This window comes from Canis aureus, chromosome 18 (assembly GCF_053574225.1).
Source record: "Canis aureus isolate CA01 chromosome 18, VMU_Caureus_v.1.0, whole genome shotgun sequence".
Lineage (NCBI taxonomy): Eukaryota > Metazoa > Chordata > Mammalia > Carnivora > Canidae > Canis > Canis aureus.
In genome coordinates this window covers 41,083,997-41,102,843 of record NC_135628.1, presented here as the reverse complement: position 1 = coordinate 41,102,843, position 18,847 = coordinate 41,083,997, and the positions used below count along the sequence as shown (strand labels likewise).

At 37.6% G+C, this 18,847-nt stretch overlaps 2 protein-coding genes across 50 annotated transcripts in view; one reads left to right on the top strand and one right to left on the bottom strand.

Annotated features, from left to right (window-relative positions):
- The window catches only part of LOC144288899 (uncharacterized), a 94,620-nt gene extending 88,833 nt beyond the window's left edge, over window positions 1–5,787 (bottom strand). For 30 of the 43 annotated variants that reach the window (XR_013356916.1, XR_013356920.1, XR_013356919.1 and 27 more), the window contains exons 1-2: window positions 5,059–5,787; window positions 2,960–3,035 (exon numbers count right to left, since the gene is read on the bottom strand). Coding sequence is in view for 1 of the 43 variants with exons in the window: in XM_077856889.1 (XP_077713015.1) it covers window positions 2,960–3,035; window positions 5,059–5,242 (260 nt within the window). In the remaining 42 variants the exon portion in view is untranslated. The remainder of the gene's footprint in view (window positions 1–2,959; window positions 3,036–5,058) is intronic. The other 13 variants (XR_013356961.1, XR_013356946.1, XR_013356947.1 and 10 more) reach the window with 4 other exon arrangements.
- Window positions 1–18,847, top strand: part of CASD1 (CAS1 domain sialic acid O acetyltransferase 1) — a 69,329-nt gene that overhangs the window by 15,119 nt on the left and 35,363 nt on the right. For 2 of the 7 annotated variants that reach the window (XR_013356914.1, XM_077856879.1), the window contains exons 1-3: window positions 5,451–5,704; window positions 13,293–13,389; window positions 13,955–14,075. Coding sequence is in view for 6 of the 7 variants with exons in the window: in XM_077856879.1 (XP_077713005.1) it covers window positions 5,572–5,704; window positions 13,293–13,389; window positions 13,955–14,075 (351 nt within the window). In the remaining variant the exon portion in view is untranslated. Of the gene's footprint in view, window positions 1–5,182; window positions 5,277–5,449; window positions 5,705–7,153; window positions 7,337–13,292; window positions 13,390–13,954; window positions 14,076–18,847 lie in introns of those variants that run through there. The other 5 variants (XM_077856875.1, XM_077856878.1, XM_077856874.1 and 2 more) reach the window with 5 other exon arrangements.

Below are 18,847 nucleotides of genomic sequence, written 5' to 3'. Positions count from 1 at the left end.
AATCTATTACAACGGTCAGTTGAAGCCTGAACCAAAGCATTCTGGGGAGAAGGAAGGAGCTTTGAGAAAGCCAGAATAAACAGGATATGGTGATTCACTAAGTAAGTGATTTGGGGTTTTTGACTGTGCACTCAATATTAGTTAAAATTTGATCATGCACCCCTCCAACTAATGTATATTTATTTAGTTACAAAATATGTACTGCTCTACTAATAAATTAATATGATACTTATAATTTGAAAGATTCATATGTGCTTACAAACAGTTTTTGCTCTTAAAAAGAGTGGAGTTTTCATGTTTGGATACTTAATTTCCAAATGTCTTAATTTCCATGGCTTCAGATCAGTAGTAATTCACCTCCAAGCACCACAGATTTAACAGATTTACCACAAGATCTATGGTCTACAATGAGCAAATGTAAATTCTCATTTCAAGCAGTCTTGATAATTTCAAAATTGTCTATGATTTCTTACAGATTTAAGTTGTCCATGTCTGCGTATGTCACAGATGATATATAATCTATGTATATATCTGATATATCTACATGTGTGTGTATATGATAGATATGTGTACTTTTAAAAAACTATGTAATGTAGTCGATGAAGAGCTACATTAGCAGAAGATTCCATTCCATTCTTGTTGGCCAGTGCTTTTATAATTAGAATCATCTTTAATTCCCATTCACCATAGGGATTTTTTTTATGTCACCTTCTATTTTGTGAGTTTAAGTAGATAATACAATCTGTGAACACATTTGCTAGGCTCATAGGCATAATATGCCTAATGTCAACAAATAAGTGAGCCCCTGTTGATCTCTTCACAAATGTGAATTCCCACGTGCACTTGACATTAGTTTACATATAGACCAATTTAGACTACCAGGGAAGTATTTATATGAAATAATAATAAAATTTAATTTTATTGTAGTTAGGAATGTTGAAATAACTTCCTAGGCCCAAGATGAGCCATTCCTGCCCAGGGATGCCATATCAGCAAACCAAAACTTATCTAAGCTTTATGTCTCTGTAAATGCCCCCCACTTAACCAGAAATGTGGTTACTGATCCCCAAATGCCAGGCTAGTTCTGGGCTGTATACTTATTTCCTTGTTTCTTTTCATTCCAAACAAAGTTGACTATGTGACTCCAGCCTATTAGATATTTTCTCTTTTTACCTTCCTTGGTTCTTTTTTTTTTTTTTTTTTTTTTTTTTTGCCTATAAAAATTCCTTGCCTTCCATACCATTTTGCAGTTCTGTGAAAGGGGCTATCCATTCCATGCGGTGTTAAGTGAAGTTTGCTTTTATCATCTAATTATCTTTTTAAATCATTCTTAACAGGAATTCACTATAAATGGAAGTTTGAGTACTTTGCTCTGACTATCCAAAGGCTCATCTGTGATCATACCTGCAACTGAAAACCTGTACTTTAGATAAAGCAGTGGAGAAAGATGAGCCAAAGATTAGCAAGCATGACTTGAAGGACAGTAATGTCAATAAACTAAGTGGTAAACATAATAGGATGAATGAGATTATAAGGAAAATAAAACTGATCTCTGACACACTGAGTCTGAGGTTACATAAAGTACTCAATGAAGCTATCCCTGAGATATATGAAAGAGGTCTGGAGCTCATGAGAGGAATCTAAGTTGCATGCACGGATCCGTTGTGATAGTTGAAGCCAACCTGTAACGTAGGTTTGCCAAGAAGCAAAGTAACCAAACAAGAAAACTCTGGAAAGTACTCACTTCCAAGAATTTTAAAAAGCAAGAGGATTCTTCTTGGAGATGCATGAGAAAAGAGAGAGAGAGAAGGCTGTAGTGTCACAGAAGTCAAAAAAGAGAAGATTTTAAGAAAGCAAATATTCCAAAAATGCTGTGCAGAGAAGAAGGATAAAGCTAAGATAAAGACACTGGATTTGGTAATTTAGGATGTAGTTGACATTTGAGCAGTTTAAGTAAAGTAATAGGAGTAGAGGTCATAAGTAGTAAAAAAGAAGAAAGAAAGAGAGAAAGAAGAAAGAACGAAAGAAAGAAAGAAAGAAAGAAAGAAAGAAAGAAAGAAAGAAGAAAGAAAAAGAAAGAAAGAAAGAAAAGAAAAGAAAGAAAAGAAAAGAAAAGAAAAGAAAGGAAAGGAAAGAAAAAGAAAAGAAAAGAAAAGAAAAGAAAAGAAAAGAAAAAAGAAAAGAAACAATAACCACTGATTTTTCCTTCAAGAAGTTTGATAGGAAAAAAAAAAAAAAAAAAGAAGTTTGATAGGGAGAAAAGAGATTGTGTAGTGAATTAAGGAAGGTGTTTTAAACAGAAAACATTGAGCTTATGTGTAGGGCAAACAGTGAAGAGGGATAAACTAAAGGTAGAAATAAAGAAGGGAGACTTATGAGACCGGGTTCCCAAATGAAATAATATACCAAGACACAGATGAAATAGACAGCTTGGGGAAGAGGAAGAAGGAATTTTTCAAGTCAGAAGAGAACTACAGTTACTAATTCCATATTTCAAACTTGCTAAGAGAGATCTTTTTTTTTTTAAATTAATCTTTTTTTTAATTTTTATTTATTTATGATAGTCACAGAGAGAGAGAGAGAGAGAGAGAGAGACAGGCAGAGGGAGAAGCAGGCTCCATGCACCGGGAGCCCGACGTGGGATTCGATCCCGGGTCTCCAGGATCGCGCCCTGGGCCAAAGGCAGGCGCCAAACCGCTGCGCCACCCAGGGATCCCCGCTAAGAGAGATCTTAAAAAAAAAAAAAAACAAGCAAAATATCTTGTAACCATGTATGGTGACTGATGTTAACTACACTCATTGTAGTGGTCATTTTGTAATACTGTACATATAAATGTCCAATCATTACTTTGCTCAGCTGAGATAATATGTCAATTATACTATAAAAAAATTAAATCGGTATAAACAGTAATGAATGAATACAGTGAAGCAGAAACAGTTTATACCAGAAGATTCTCACCTCAAAACTGCTCCTCCTACTATTATGGCTGCTCCATTGCGTCTCCTTTTCCCGTCCTCTTTATCTCTATTACCTCCTGTGGTATAATGGGAAGTAGATATTTGGTTAGAAGAAGAAGGAAGAGGAGGAGGAAAGGAGAGGGATAAATATGGTAGTTTCTGTTCTTGCTTCTGTTTTTAAGTAATGCACAGTTGCAAGTGTTCCTATCAGATGGCTTCTCTTTTTATCAGATTATTAGGGGGAAAGGTAACCTGCAAAGCATTAGTAAGCCTTCTGGATGATTGAGGGGCATGCAAATAAACATGGAGCCACTAGTTTTTAACATCACCAGATTTGAGTTTTGAAAAAGTTTAGCCCAGTGAGAGGTATGGCAGAGAGGCAGTCAGATTGGATTTTTGAGGTGGAGTTGAGGTAGATGAGTTAAAGGAATAGGAAATTTAGGCAAGAAGTCAGGGCTTAACCAAGGCAACAACAAGGGGATAGAGAGGAGGTAGCATATTTGAGAGTTTTTTAGAAGGGAGAATGGGAGTGGAGCCAGTGAAGACCTCAAAATCAACTACACTTTCTAGACACTTGTCAGAGAAGAAAAGAGAGATGCAGAAGTAAACACACAGAAACAGAGTCCATGGATGTATTTCACTAAAAAGAGAAACTTATTGGTGGAAGGGAAACAGCCAGGAGAGAGGGAGAGTTTAAAGAAGACACGGATAGAGGACGATTGACATAGGGATGACTGATGGAGTCATCAACACCCCAAGAAAGGGGGATGGGAAGAGATTTAGAGCAGAGGAGAGGGATTAGCTTTAAACTAGAGGGAAGGAAGAATGAAGTCCACAAGCTATTTACAATATTTCAGAAAGCCTTCTGGAAATTGCAATTAAATAAAATGTCAAGTTTCTTTACTTTTGGCAGGCATTAAATCAACCCTGCGGGCTAACACTGGTTATCACACACTGATCAGAAATTCTAATTTGCTGTTGATGACATCATAGAAATTTCTAGGATGTTATTGGTGGACCATATGCTGTTAGCAGAGTTATTTATCTGGTTTTTACAATATCTGATTTAATTCCTTCAGCATGTGATCAACCCTGGACCAGAAGAGTGACAGCCAAAATTAAGCGACCATTTCCAGGGAACAGTGCCTAGTGTTTGTACACTTATTTAACTTTATTGCTTATTAGCATTACATCCATGACAGTGATGTATGTGATTTCATTTAAGTGACAAAATCTTTCAAGATATGGGGTCCACGGATGAAAACATAATAAAAAGAGTCCTTGGATGAAACGAATTGGGATGACAAGATCTCGATAGTCCCTTCAAATCTAACATTCTATAATTTTAAGAGGGGCTCATAGACACAAGTTCAGGAATGGCTAAATGGGAAAGTTTTAAAGAATACTTGAAAACACCCCACCTAACCAGTGGCTCACTTTAAACAAGGCAAGTAGATAGAAAAGCAATGTAAATAACCATTCCCATCTGGAGAGACGAGGAAAAAAAAAAAAAAAAAGGGAGAGAGAGAGAGGGAGCGAGAGAGCTGAGTGAGGGATAACAAGCGCTTAACAAAAGCAAAAGCATGCTTGCTTTATGGATAACCACAAACATTAACCCACTTCAAGAGCAGGAATGATTGTCATGAGCACACTTTTTAATGTCTGGCGCATCCACCTAGCCAGCCCTTACATAAACACAAAGGAAGGGTGGGGGGTCTCCCCCCCCCACCCAACACCTACACTAAGCTGGGCTCATTCTGTACCTTCTGCTCTGTACTTTGGTGTACCTTCGCCTACTGGAATTGAAGTCTTTGTTTTTTTGTTTTGTTTTAAGTTTGAAGAGAAATGGGCCAAGAGAGTGAGTTTAAGAGTTAAGACTGGTCTTCTTCGTGGGTCGGTGCTAGGGCTAGCAGCAGTTTCAACACCTGGCGAGCAGCTAGGATCAGCAGACTGGACCCCACAGGGTGACCATAAGCCCCCCCCTTCCCCCCCCCCCCCCCCCCCCCGGGACATCACATCCAGCCGGGCAGGTTGGAGGGGGTAGAGAGCTCGGAAAGCCTGTGTTGGGGAGCGAGGGCGTGCAATAAAGTGTATTTGTACCTGGGCTCAGGTAGTGGCCGGTAAGAGAGGAGGAAGCCCCAGGGCTCGCCTGCGGGCCTGCTGCGACCCCCGCCCCCTCTGCTCCTCGTCCCCATGGCCCTGCCGCCGCCGCCGCCCGCCAGCGCCCGTGACCCGGTGACCCCGGAGGGCCGCCCGGGGCCCGTGACCCCCGAGCGCGGGGCATCCGGACCCCCGTCGCAGGCGCAGCCGCTATTAAGGCAGGAGGCTAAAGGGGAGGAGGAGGAAGGGGAGGAGACAGGCGTCCTGGGCGCCTGGGGAACCGGCGCCGCCGGGCAGGGGTGGCGAGGCTGGGGTGAAGCCGCCGAGGCGGCCGCGGCCGAGGCCGAGGAGGGGCAGGTGGCGGCCCGGGGCGCCGCGGCGGCGGGCGCGGGTGGCGGGCGCGGGGGCTGGCGGCGGCTCCTCGCCCGGCTGCGGCGGCGGCGGCCCCAGTGCTGCCCCTGTGCGGCGCCCCTTCCCCGCTCCGCCGCGCACTGTTGTCATGGAGGAACCAAGATGGCGGCTCTGGCCTACAACCTGGGCAAGCGGGAGATCAACCACTACTTCAGCGTGAGGAGCGCCAAGGTGCTGGCGCTGGTGGCCGTGCTGCTCCTCGCGGCGTGCCACCTCGCCTCCCGCCGCTACCGAGGTGAGCGGGCCCTCCCCCTGCCTGGGCCGGCCGGGGGAGGCGGCGACGCGGCGGCGGGAGGCCGCCCCCCTCGCCCGACACACGCCCACGCTCACGCGGTAGCCGCCCGCCGCCCGCCCGGCCGCCCGGCCGTCAGTCCGTCCGTCCGTCCGTCCGCGCGCCGGGCCGGCGGGGGAGGCGGCGCCCCCACGTGCCCCCAGGCGGCCGCGGGCTGCGGGCCGGGCGCGCCGGGCCGACCGCGCGGACCCCAGTGCGGGCCGCCCCCCTCCCCCTCCCCCCGCCCAGCCGCCCGCCGTGCGGTAGCGGCCGCGGCCCCCGGGCCTGGCGCGGGCTCCCGCCGGGGTCCGGGCTCCCGCGCGAGCTGGGCCGGGGGAGCCGCGTGCGGCAGGTCGGACCCGCGGCCGGAAGGCGGAGGCCGCTCTGCCCTGCACCGGGCCGCGCTGCCGGGAGTTGGGGTCGTCCCTTCTGCGCCCTGGGGTCCGGCTCTTCAGCCTTTGTTGAGGGCGGCCTCCTGCCCGGTGCCGCCGAGCCGAGCTGTTGTTGGACAGCGGCAAGGGCCGCCCCATTTTCCCCTCTGCCGCCTGGGCGACAGCTGCAAAAGATGCCCTCGGCCAAATGGAGGAGGTGTCACCCAGCCTCTGTGATTCAGAAACGTTTAAAGGGTTCTGGTTGCACACTTTTTTTTTTTTTTTAACAAAGTAAAGGCACTGACTGGGGCAGGTATTTGAAAAGAAGTTATGGGTTGACAGGAGATGAAGGTGGGCAAGGAAATCACGTTGCAAAGCCGTTTGAAAGGAGGCCTTCAGCGTGGGTTTTAAAATCGGTGTAAAGAGGAAAAGGAAATACGACCTCCTTACTTCAGAACGCATGATCTTTCAGTAATCAAGGGATATTTACTTGTCCTTGTTGACTGATTTTTTTTTCTTTTTAATTTTCTCTGTTAAAATGCCACTAGGAGAGAGGCTGCCAAGCTGAGGGAAATTAATAATGATAGGATCTTTGATTTTTGGCTCTTAGTATTATCGAAGCCATTATCCGGACAGATCTTGGTGACTGTGAGAGTAGTGGGTCAAGATGTAACGTGTAATGGACAGGTGCACGTTGAACGCGGATCCCCCTGAACTTCGCACGCACTTTGGCAAAATATCCAGTAAATGGGTACTGGAATCTGAGCTCTGTTCTCTTCCCAGGTGATCTTTCAAAGTGTAGGACATTTTGAGCAGTTTGGCTGCTTTGTTTTCTCCAATTCTTGAGGATGAAAAAAATCTCTACTCTAGTATCATACTGGATGAATAGTTCTCTGTCTCTATAGATATACACACTAAATTGACTTCAAATGATAGACTCTTTATACCCTTTTGACCTTTCTCCTTCAGCCTCCCATAGGTCCCAGCCATATGATCAGGCAGGCCTGGCTTTGGCTCATCTGCAGTGGCTCCAACAGAAGTCAGCCACTTTCCTGTGTGAAGGAAAACCAGCAGTATTGAAGCATTAATTTGTGGTCATTTTGAAGATGATTTTCTAACTATCATTAATCACTTTATGTTAGTTTGGTATAAGATGAGAGTAACTCGATTTTGTCTCTGTGAAGTAGTGAAGATAAATGTCATAACTGGTGCTATAGTGCTAAAGGTAAATAGCTGGTTCCCTCCCTTTTTTATTTTGTGGTTTTTTTTTTCTTATCTTTTGATAAGCTTGGATACTAATTATTATGCTTAGATTATGTATTTCATCCTTTCAAGATCTGTCATCAGCAGGGAAAACAGAATGTCAGATGGAACTGTATGAGTCAGTGTAGCAATCTGGGGTTGTTTGTAAAGCCTCCTCCAGAAGCTAGTCATCAGCTTCCGTAGGTGCTTCATGTCTTCAGTGTGAAGCAGTACACCTGGTGTGTGTACTTACCCAGACTGAATGTCAAGAACTTGACAAACAGAGACTGTTTGGGAAAAATAATGATCCTACCAGGAAGTTTTTAGACATCTTCATGCTTTGGCACAGTCAACCTGAGTGAAATGTAATGCTCTTCACACAAAGATGATGCTATAGTTGAACCACAATACAGTAAATCTTTAGAATAAGAAAGGACTTTAGATTAGATACAGAGGTTTATGCTTATATTAAAATCTTCAACGTGTGGGTGTGTGTACGCTTCAGGCAAGTAGAGTGAATGCAGTTTGAATACACATATTAAAGCATCTCTTGCTTTACAAACCATAGAAAGTAAAGAAAGAATACATAGTACAGAAAGTAAAGCTTGGCAGACACACATGCTACCTTAGAGCACTTATTATATACCAGGTGCTATTCTACTAAGGGTTTTACAGGTTTGAACTCTTTTTGTCTTTACAGCATTCTGGGAGGTAGATGAAATTACCATATTTCATCCTCCATCCCAACCTCCATTTTCAACATTTCTGTAATCAGGATAAATTTTTTAAAACTTTATTGCATGTCAAAGTTTAATTGTTAACATTTTTTTCTAGTTTACATAAAATAACGATGTGTCTTATAATCAGTGGTCTTAGATCCAGCGAATTAGGGTATTATTTACATTTTAAAGATGAGGCATGAGAGGTTAAGTTGCCTAAGGACACACAATTAGGCAGTTATTGAGCTAAGGTTTACAACCCAGTTAGTCGGCCTCGTACCATTAGGTTATAGACTGCCTTTCTCAGAGCTTCTTAGACAGTTGGTGATGTATAGAAGATGGAGTAAGAAAGCATTTTCCAGAGAGACATGGATTAAATCACTTAAAAATACTAATTCAGCCTCACAGTACCCGCTAAGACTTTTCCTTTTCTTTTTCAAATAAAATGACTTTCTAAAAGTTACATGTGTAAAAACTTCAAAATCTGACCAGCTTACTTTTTATTACGTATGTTTATCTTTTTCCTTCTTTCTAAACTTCAGGCTCACAGTCTCAATATGCTTTGCCCTTTTACGTATCTCACCGATACCTGACTTTCTCTGCCTGCAGTGACCTCTCTCCTTAAAAGAAAGACCAGATTTTTCTGTCAGGGTCCGATTCAAATGTCACCACCACCGAAAGAAGAATTAGAAATTCAGTGTTTCTATAGCAATTAGTATGTGCTTAGGTTGTATTGTAATAATTTATATCCATCTTCCACACACAAACTGTCAGCTTCCAAGGGTATTTTATTCATCTTTAAATCATCAGATGTAGTTGAGATTCCTACTCAACACAGAGTAGCAATTCCATAAATAATAATTGGATAACTAGATTTTCAAAGTCCTTATTTCCTTCTGTTTTTCTCCTTTCACTTGGTTCTTTTGGCTTTCATTGAATTCCAAATTCTAATAGTATGTTCTGATCTCAACTTTAGAAATTAGAGGGTTTTTTTAATCATTGATATTACTTTCACATAAAATATTAGAACAACATTTTAAATAATAATCCTATTAACTATATTTTGTCTGAACTTTCCCAATCTCCAACACTACCAGATCACAAAATGTCCATTAATATTGTGATTAGAGATTGAAAACATCTTTTCTGTGACAAGAGGCCAGTATCTGTGGCCTTACGGATAGTTCCAATCTGGATACATTTTAATTTTTTAATTGATAAAGTAAAAGTGTCTCAAACGTCTTAATTTTGTTGAAATATAATTCCTTTCTGTCACTAGGCATACTAAATGCAGTTAAATATTATTGCATGTTTTGGAGAAAAGTGAGTTCAAAGCTTCAGAAATTGAAGAAAAAAAGAAGCAACTCTAGGTCTCTTAGCCTTTTCTCTCTTTGCCAGGAAGATCCTGATCTATATGACATCACTTGTCATGTAGGCACTCCTAGTTTGTCAAAAGAAAAATGTAAATGGTGATTCTTTTCAACACAGACCAAAGTGTAACCTTGCTGAATTTTAGCAAAATATTCTACAAATCATGTTAAAAACTTTATGATCTGATATTTTCACAGTTGGTGGTAAGAAACAGATAGCTTTGGTAGGATGATTCAGCCAGTGTAAGGGTGCAGTATGCCAGAGGTATTCTATTCAAAGGGAAATATAAGCTATGATTTATTTAGAACATTAGATGTTTTCTTTAGTTATATTTTGTTTTTTAGCTTTTTTTTTACACGTGTTTATCTTTTTACTTATTTTGTTTGCTTTTAGTACCTATTACAGAAAAAAAATTATGCATAAAAACCTGAGACTTTAGATTAACAAAACAAAATGCTTATGGTTAAGATAATAGAATGAAGAGGAAGACAGGTATTCATCTAGATAATCTTAGTATTGGAGATAGCCGAAGTAGATAATTGTATCCTTTTAGATGTTTTTTTGTTTTTGTTTTTTTTTTTGTGTGTGTGTGTGTGTGTGTGTGTTTGTGTGTATTTGGGTTTTTTTGTTTTGTTTTGTTTTTATTGTGTCCCTGGCTTGATTTATCTGAGCACTTGGCAACTTGCATCTCACATTGGTTGTTTTAAACTAGCTATCAAAATATATGAGACAATTGAAAATAATGACTGGGATTTTTTGTTTTCTTTTTGTTTGGGGTTTTTCTAGGTAGATTTTGAAAGGGAAATATATGTGCCAGCAGACATTTATGTATGTTTAGTATACATCATAAAGATGTGGGACTTTATCTTATTTTAACACGTATATTATATTTAGTGATTTGATCCAAAATTACTTCCTTCAAGGAAAAGAGAATTTGTTTTGTTTTGTTTTAGGTTTATTTTATTTTAGGTTTTTATTTCTTCATTTGAGAGAGAGAGAGAATGCATGAGCAGGAAGGACAGAGGGAGAGGGAGAGGAAGAAGCAGACTCCCCACTGAGCAGAGAACCTGTCCAGGGTCTCATCCTAGGATCCTGAGATCATGACCTGAGCCTAAGGGAGAGGCTTTAATCAAGGAAGCCACCCAGGTCCCTCCCCCCCACCCCCCCCCGCCACCCCTCCCTCTCCCTTCCCTCCTTTTAAAGAACTTGTTTTAGAGTATGGAATTTTGTGGGAGTTTTCTAGATTAGGTTAATTTATTTTCAATCAGATTATAACAGTAGTTGAAAAGATTATAATAGTAGTTATTGTCACCCCTATATTATTTTTCAGACAAGTATAAAAAAGTCTCTTGCCTTTTTGGTTGTCTAGTTAGCAGTTCTTTTACTTTCCTAACAGTTCTTTATGTTAGATTCTTGCTATTAAAATAGCTGATACAATTTCTGTCTTCTGATGGAACCTCAACCAATATGATACAGAGGCTATCGGTTTCAGATACAAGGATTACCAAAAAAAACTTTGCATCATAAAATACATTAAGAAGGATCATCATCAACTAGCATTCATTAGCAAATTTAAAGTTTCTTTCCTGGAAAGACCAGTAGTTTCTAAATATGATGTTTATAGTGCCTTTTGGTTAGTGGCAATTCCAAATCTGTTTTGTTGGGGCGGAGGTCGAGGGTATGGGGTGAGGGTGTGGGGATTCTAATATGGATTCATCAGTTCAGAGCTTTGTTTCCCATTAGTTGAACTACTGAAGAACAATGTGTGAATAGTAGTATTGAGGAAAAAAAGAAGAAATTTGCACTTTTAAACACATTTTCTGGTGAAGAAAAGACAAGTTATTTTAAGATCTTGGTATTGTACTTCCATTTCCATAAAACCATATTGATAACCCTATAGACACTTAACAAATAACATAATCCCACACACTGAATATTGGTCAAGATGTGTTTCTGTTTCAAGTTCTACTGAAAAGCAAAAATCAAGTAACGATAAAAGAAAGGGAGAAAGAAGAAAAGGAAGAAAAAAAATCCACAGAATTAATACCTAGTTATTTGTAACTTCTTGTAAGTTTTTTAGAAGGTAGATGTTACTGACTTTTTGCTTGGTTTATAGATATGTTTATAAAGAGGTGGAAATGCTATAAATATGGAATTTTCATTCTAATTTTAAACATTTACTGGATTTTTAATAGGATTTTACTGTAGAACCATTATAAAAGAATGAAGCAGAAGGATTTTTTAGAAAAATAATTGTGTGTTCCTATAGTCCTTTCCTTACTCCTTCTTGATTATTTATGTAACTTAATTTTGTTTTTTAGAACAAGAATTAGTTTTTAATAATTAGAAAGAATTAAGAACTGATTATTTATAGTTTCCTTAGAGGGATGTTATTAAAAAATCTTTGAAATACAAAAGAAAAAAAAAACCTGCACAGGCTACATATATAATTGCAAAATTTTAATAATTGATATTCTGCTTTTCCTATCCAGTTTTCCTATCCAGTTACTGCACAACAATGCAGTATTTTCACTCTTCCTTCCTGTTCTATTTTAGAATTTATGACACTGAAATAACCGCACTTTCATTATTTATGCATACCTGTCTTGTATTTGTATCACCTTTTATTTGTATGTTGGCCAGATACATGGGTAACCAGCTGAGAAGAGAGATATGTTGTGCTTTAAATGTCTTTGGATTTTCTCTATCCCCTCCCTAAATGGTTCTGTACCATTTTTGTGCTTTAGTGTTCCTCTATCCTGACCTTACCTATTTGTGAAACAAATAGAGCTTGCTGTTGACTGTTAATAAAGAATTAGAGTAATTTAAATGATATGTATATTTTATTGTAACCTCATGGTTATTCTAAATATCTCATTATTCCATTATCCATTTGACATATATGGATTTTCTTTTAATGCATCCAACTCCCTTTTAAACTCCTTGATCATTTAAGCTAATATCTGATAAAATGGCCAAAGGAAATAGAGGGACCATCTGTCCCGGTTTACAAAGGATTGAGGAGTTTCCCAGGTGTGGAACTTCCTGTATGAAACTGTGACAGCTCCACCCAAAGTGGGAGGAGTTAATTGATCATAAAGGAACACAAGAACATCAAGAGAAGTAGAGAGACTGAATATTAATGACTGTGAAATCTGCATTTGCTATTGATACTGATACCATGTACCTTCAGCCACTATGTAGCTAACGTAGTTTTAAGTCTTATCTTTGTAAATTATAAAAGGATGAGATTTTAGTAAACTCAATAGGAAGTTCTTGAATAAATCTTTTTCTCCGTTTGCACATTTACATAATATGGATAACATACTTCCTCCCAGGGAAGTTGTGAAAATCAGGGAGTAGGTTTATAAAATATCTCCATTACTGCATTTCCAATTGTGCAAATTTATTATACATTATCATAGTTGAGTAAGAAGTAATTTCCAAAGTCTTTTCTCTTATTAAGGAATAAGAATTTCTTTCCCAACTAGGAATGGTAAACAGATATAAAGAGTAGTTTAAGTTTGAGACGATATCCTTAGGAAAAAAATCTTGAAGCAGAAGGAACTGCTAAGAGTGAATATAGCATTTAAGAATTAGGAGTCTCAAAAAAAAAAAAAAAAGAATTAGGAGTCTCATCTATGGGAAGCATCTGTCATTAATGGCTCTTAACTCTTGAATATTAATGTATTGAAATTTACAGTGCTTCTCATGGATGAGTCATATGCACCTAGAAGGTATAGTGAAGCATAGAAAACTTTGTGCTTTCTCATCTCAGAGTTTACATGAGGTCAGATAATCAATATATAAAAATATGACTTGTTGACAACACTTTGTTTAACTGTACAGGCAATGATTCATGTGAATACCTTCTCTCAAGTGGCAGATTTCTTGGAGAGAAAGTTTGGCAACCTCACAGTTGCATGATGCATAAATACAAAATCAGGTAAAGTTTCTTCATCTTGTTGTTTTCTTTTCTAGGATAGGTCTTCATATCTAGTGGAAAGGAGTTAGTGAAACAAAGAAAATACTATATGGTACTTCTCTATATGATGGTAGAGAATTGCTGATGGGAGGTGGAAGGGGGGTAGGAGGTGAGTACAAATGAAGATTCCTGCCAAACGCATTGGGGAAAGAGTTTTGTCCAAGCTTCTTTATTTCAGGTGAGAGAGAACCAGGCCCAAGGCAATAAGTAGCCCTTATGAGTGAAGGACTCTAGCTTTAGGACTTGGAGAGCTACATCATGGAGTTATTCTGAGATAATGGCTATAAAGCACTTAATATACTTAGAGTACCTCTTAAACACTTAATAAATGAGGGCTATAACTATTGATCATTGTATTCAGTTGATCATCAATGGGCTGGTTGGTTAAGCAAACCTGGCCATCTATTTCTAAAGTAACATAACTGTGTGTATGATAATCCTGTACTACTTTCTTCACAAACTGTGTGCTTTGAATTGCCAACGTGCTGATTTTACTTTTTAATTAATGTTTCTTTATTGATTTCAGTGAAGCAAAGAACTGTCTTGTAGATAAACATATCGCATTTGTTGGAGATTCCAGAATTCGTCAGTTGTTTTATTCTTTTGTAAAAATAATCAATCCCCAATTCAAAGAAGAAGGAAATAAGGTAAAACTTATCTATTCTCTTTATTGTTTTAGAAGTTAATCAACTGGTTAATTACAGGAGGATTATGCCTCCCTGCATTAACAAAGAGAACTATAAAAGTTTTACTTTGGTTTTGGGAAAGGTGGAGGGAAAAAAGAATGATAACCATAATGCGGAACATAAGAGAAAGAAGTGGTGGGTAAGGTATTAGTAAACCTTTTATTACCTTAAACTTTGAGTTTCTGGAATAATAAGTTCTTTTGATAGAAAAACTTTTTAGAATTTCTTAGAAAGAAAACTAAGAGCAAATATCCCTTATGCTCCTTTTCACATTTTGCCATATTTCTTTTCAGCCTCTTTTAAAAAGTAAAAATAATCTTGTAATCTTATAATGTACAATTTTATGTCTTCATCTCCCACCCCTTATCATAATTCACCATATTATTATATAATCAATGTAAGCATCTTCATAATGGCAATGTATTATTGAGTACATGTATATATGTATTTTATATATGTAATTTTATATAATTCTCTTTTCTTTTTTAGTTTTCTATTTTTTCTTAATTTTACAGTTTAAAAAAGGACATTCTTGATTACACCTTTGTGTGAAAACTTTGCTTTTTAGATTATTTCTGTAGAATAGAATCTCTGTAATGCAAATATTAAGTTAAAGAATACAAACATTTTAAAAACTACCGATTATATTGCTAAACTATTTTAACTTATACTGTTATTAGCAGTGTCCCATCAGGACCTAATTTTCTGCAGTTTTTCTGGCACTGCGCAATTATGCTGTATACTTAAAATAACAATTTTGTGCTCTTTTTATAGAAAATTCTGATTTTAAAGATATATCTTTCTTTGAAAACTAACAAGAATGGTTCACTGTCTATATATATATTTGTTAATTAATTTGTTGACTAGTTAATATTTTGTGAATTATCATATCTTTCCTTCTGTACATTTTTAAGTGATACAAAGTTCTTTTTTTTTTTTTTTTTTTTTTTTTTTTGGGTGATACAAAGTTCTAATCCCTGTCTTTAACTGCATATGATTGGGAGTGGGCAATAGCAAGGAGAGAAAAGTAAAATACAGGAAACTTTAGAATTGTAGAGAGAATAGATCTTGATTTTATGATGAAAATCTGCCTGTTCCCCTCAACTTGTCCTGTGGTAAGGAGTTGAAAAATGAGGGACTTCACAGCTAAGTATCTAGTCACATAATCACTACATCCTCAGGAACTATTCCTTGTGAGAAGAGTCCGTCAAATACTAGCGATTTTGTCCACTAGGAAAGGCAAGTATAGATTTTAAATCTGAATAATGGAAAATGATAAAGTCTGCTTTTCATTTAATTTGGTATCTGTAAATGTATTTTTAATTTGTATTTATACACAAAATTATACAGAAGTGTCGGAATTGTTTAATGACAAGAGGTTATCACTGTTTACAGTAAAAGGCTTTGAATGAACTTGTAGAGAGATTTCTGATTTCAAAGAAACAGTTTTAATATTTCTACACTCAGAATAGTGTGAGTTTCTGAAAATTGGAATAATGGATTTGGCAGCAGTCAGTTGAAAAAAACTATAATGATTTAGTCCACAGCCAAAAGTAGGTAGAATGGAGTACATTGTTTCTGAGCCCTAGTTATAACACTATGTTTCCAATCTTTATTTTCTAGAGGTGCCTAGTTAACCCACAATTACCAAACAAGATACATTTAAATTTATGTGCATTTTCCAAAGAAATAAAGACAGTTTGTCATAGTCTAAAAGAGAAAGTTACTGAGAAACTAGTTCAAATTGCTAGTGGAACGTTTGCCAAAATGTATTTTGCTTAGCTCTCTTGTCTGAACACCTTGAAGACAGAGATTATGTATTCTCATTATTATTTTTTAAATACATGTCTTGTGCTTCACACAGCCTGATATCTTGTAGAAGCTGATTATTACTATTATTTTAGCATTGTTAGGTTAGCATTGTTAGGGTTTGTTTGGGTAGGATAGGAGTATTGGTAATTCTTTATTTGAATTTTTTTCTTCTCTGTGTTAAAGCAAAAAACCCCCCAAATCTTTTTTTTTTCCCCCCCAAATCTTAAAGAAGCTATAGAGCAGGGCTCTTCTCAAATTCCATTTTGTAGAAGACTAATTCTGCAAGAAGCTCTGGTCATAGAAGTTTGGGCAGAGCTAGGTATCCTATCCCCCTTTTAGATGGTTTTAATTTAGGCTACGATATTAAAAAACTTGAGAAGTCTTGCAGAAACAACAACGAAATTTAAAAAAACAACAACACATGTTTGTGCTGCTTTCAGCCATAGAGCAAACTAGAGACTCTGGGGGCCCCCTTCTATCTCAAACCAGCTAGATCCTATACTTGCTGATGTATTTCTAGACTTTGAGGAAATGAGAGACGCTCCCCCCAAAAAGGAACAAACCATGAGTTAAAACCAGAGATAAGGAACAATAATAGCAGACACTCAGTAGGTTTAGGCTGGCCTGACGACAGATGCCAATAGCTGCAGTACTCTGTGTAAAGAAGACTAAGCTTTGGGCCAGCAGATTTCTCAGTGGTAATATTGAAAGCCAGAGGACACTAAAATAATAGCTTTAAGCTTCTGAGAGAAAGGAAATTTCAACCTAGAATTATGTACCTAGCATTACAAATGTCTATTCTTGAAATTTAGAACATTTTCAGATAAATAAAAGCAATAAGGATTTACTGCTGGTTAGATTTATAATAAAGGATTTTCTAAAGGGTAAACAGGAAGAAGGGAAATAACTTAAGAAAAAAATGATCTGAAATATAAGGAGCAGTGGTTAAAGAAAATCCTAAACATGTACGTGTAAATCCAAACAAAGAGTGTGTATAAAATAAAAATGTCTTTTTACACGTATTGAAGAACTGGCCAAAAATAGCATGTAAGTCAGAGGGACGTGATTATGAAGTTTTCTAATATCCTCTTTATTCTTCAGGGTATTGTTTTACTTTAGAACTTAAGTTAAAGATGATAATAAAATATCAAAAGCAAGAACTAAAAGGATAGAATTAGGATGCATGAATTCCAAACCAGAAGAAGAAAAATTAAAAAAAAAAAAAAAATCAAACCCATCTAATGCCAAGTACATGTCCCACACATACATAACCTGCACACACGTATATGCTCATACACGTACATTCATACATACATATACAAAAACATGTATATGTAAAAATCACTTTTATATATATTCCACATATATTTTTAAAAACCTATGTGTGAGGGAGCTAGAAATTAAAAAGTAAGATAGTAGAAACATTTATAATCAAAATAAGTATGAGTAGTCTAAATTGTCAGCTAAGCACAGATTTTCAGGTTGGTTTTAAAAAGAACTTTCTGCTGCTTAAAAAAGATATCTAAAACAAAAGAATATGGAAGGTTTTAATTAAAAATGAGAAAAGATTTACTAGACAAATGCTTATTAGAGAAAGATAAGTCATATTAATATAAGACCGAATAGATTGTAACACTAAGATTTTTAAACTCGTGGGCGTGAAATAAATTAACCTTAAAATGTGTAAAGCAAAATTAATATGATTACAGTGAAGGGTTGACAAATCCTCCATCAAGGTGAGAGAATTGTTCACTGCTCATGCATTTAATGATAGGACAAGCAAAATTACTAAGCATATAGTTGACTATCAACATGCTAATTTTATGAACTTAAACTCAAAGAATACACTAAAAAATCAGAGAATATATTTTTCTCAAAGCACACTTGGAATCTTTTTTGACAAAGTATTAGGCCATTAAGCAAGCATCAATAACATCAGAGAATTGGTATCATTTCTTCTCTGTTAGATAAGTTCCTTTATATCTAACTTAACCTGATACAAATTCTAGAAGCCTATAGTAAATGTTCCTAATGGTGAAATGTTAGACATATTTATGTTAAGTTCAAAGAGACGACAAGGATGTCCACTATTGTTGCTTCTATTCAACATTGTATTAGAGGTCCTTACCCAAGGAAAGATAAAGATGTAAAGACTGGAAGGATACAGACTCAGAATTTCATATGGTGCAATTATCTACAAAGAAAACTCCAAAGAATCTATAGATAATTACTAGATGTAATAAAAAGTTTAACAAGATAGCATCTATTGAGATGTAACATACAAAAATGAATTGTAGTAACTCAATAAAGCTGTTAAAAATGAGTTGCTTATCTACACACCAGGAATATAGAGTTCAAAGTCATTTAAAAAATACTGTGTAGAATAGTTAACAAAAACCATAGCGTACATAGGAATAAGTCTAGCAAATGTGTGGAAGGTCTGTATGTAGAAAAACCATAAAACTTTATGCAAGCACCATTTAAAATGATAAAATTAAATGGGAGATATACACTATATTCTGGAATGGGAAGAATCTATATTGTAAGGATGTCAGTTATTCCTAAATTGATCCATAGGTTCGGTGTAATTCAAATAAAATCCCAGCAGGATTTGTTATGGAATTTTACCAGTTGATTCTAAAATTTATGTGGAAGGGCAGCAGACCAAGAATAACCACAACAGGTCTAAAAAACAAGGTGAAAAAGACTTATTTTCCATTATCAAGATTTATTTTAATTCTGTCATAATTAAGACAGTATGCAATTGGTAGAGCTAAACAAAGAAACCAATGGAACATGATAGCTTTAAAATTAACATGTGGGGCACTTGGGTGGCTCAAGCGTCTGGCTCTTGATTTTGGCTCAGGGTCATGAGACTGAACCCCTCATGACAAAAAAAAAGTGAAATTGGAACCCCTTAT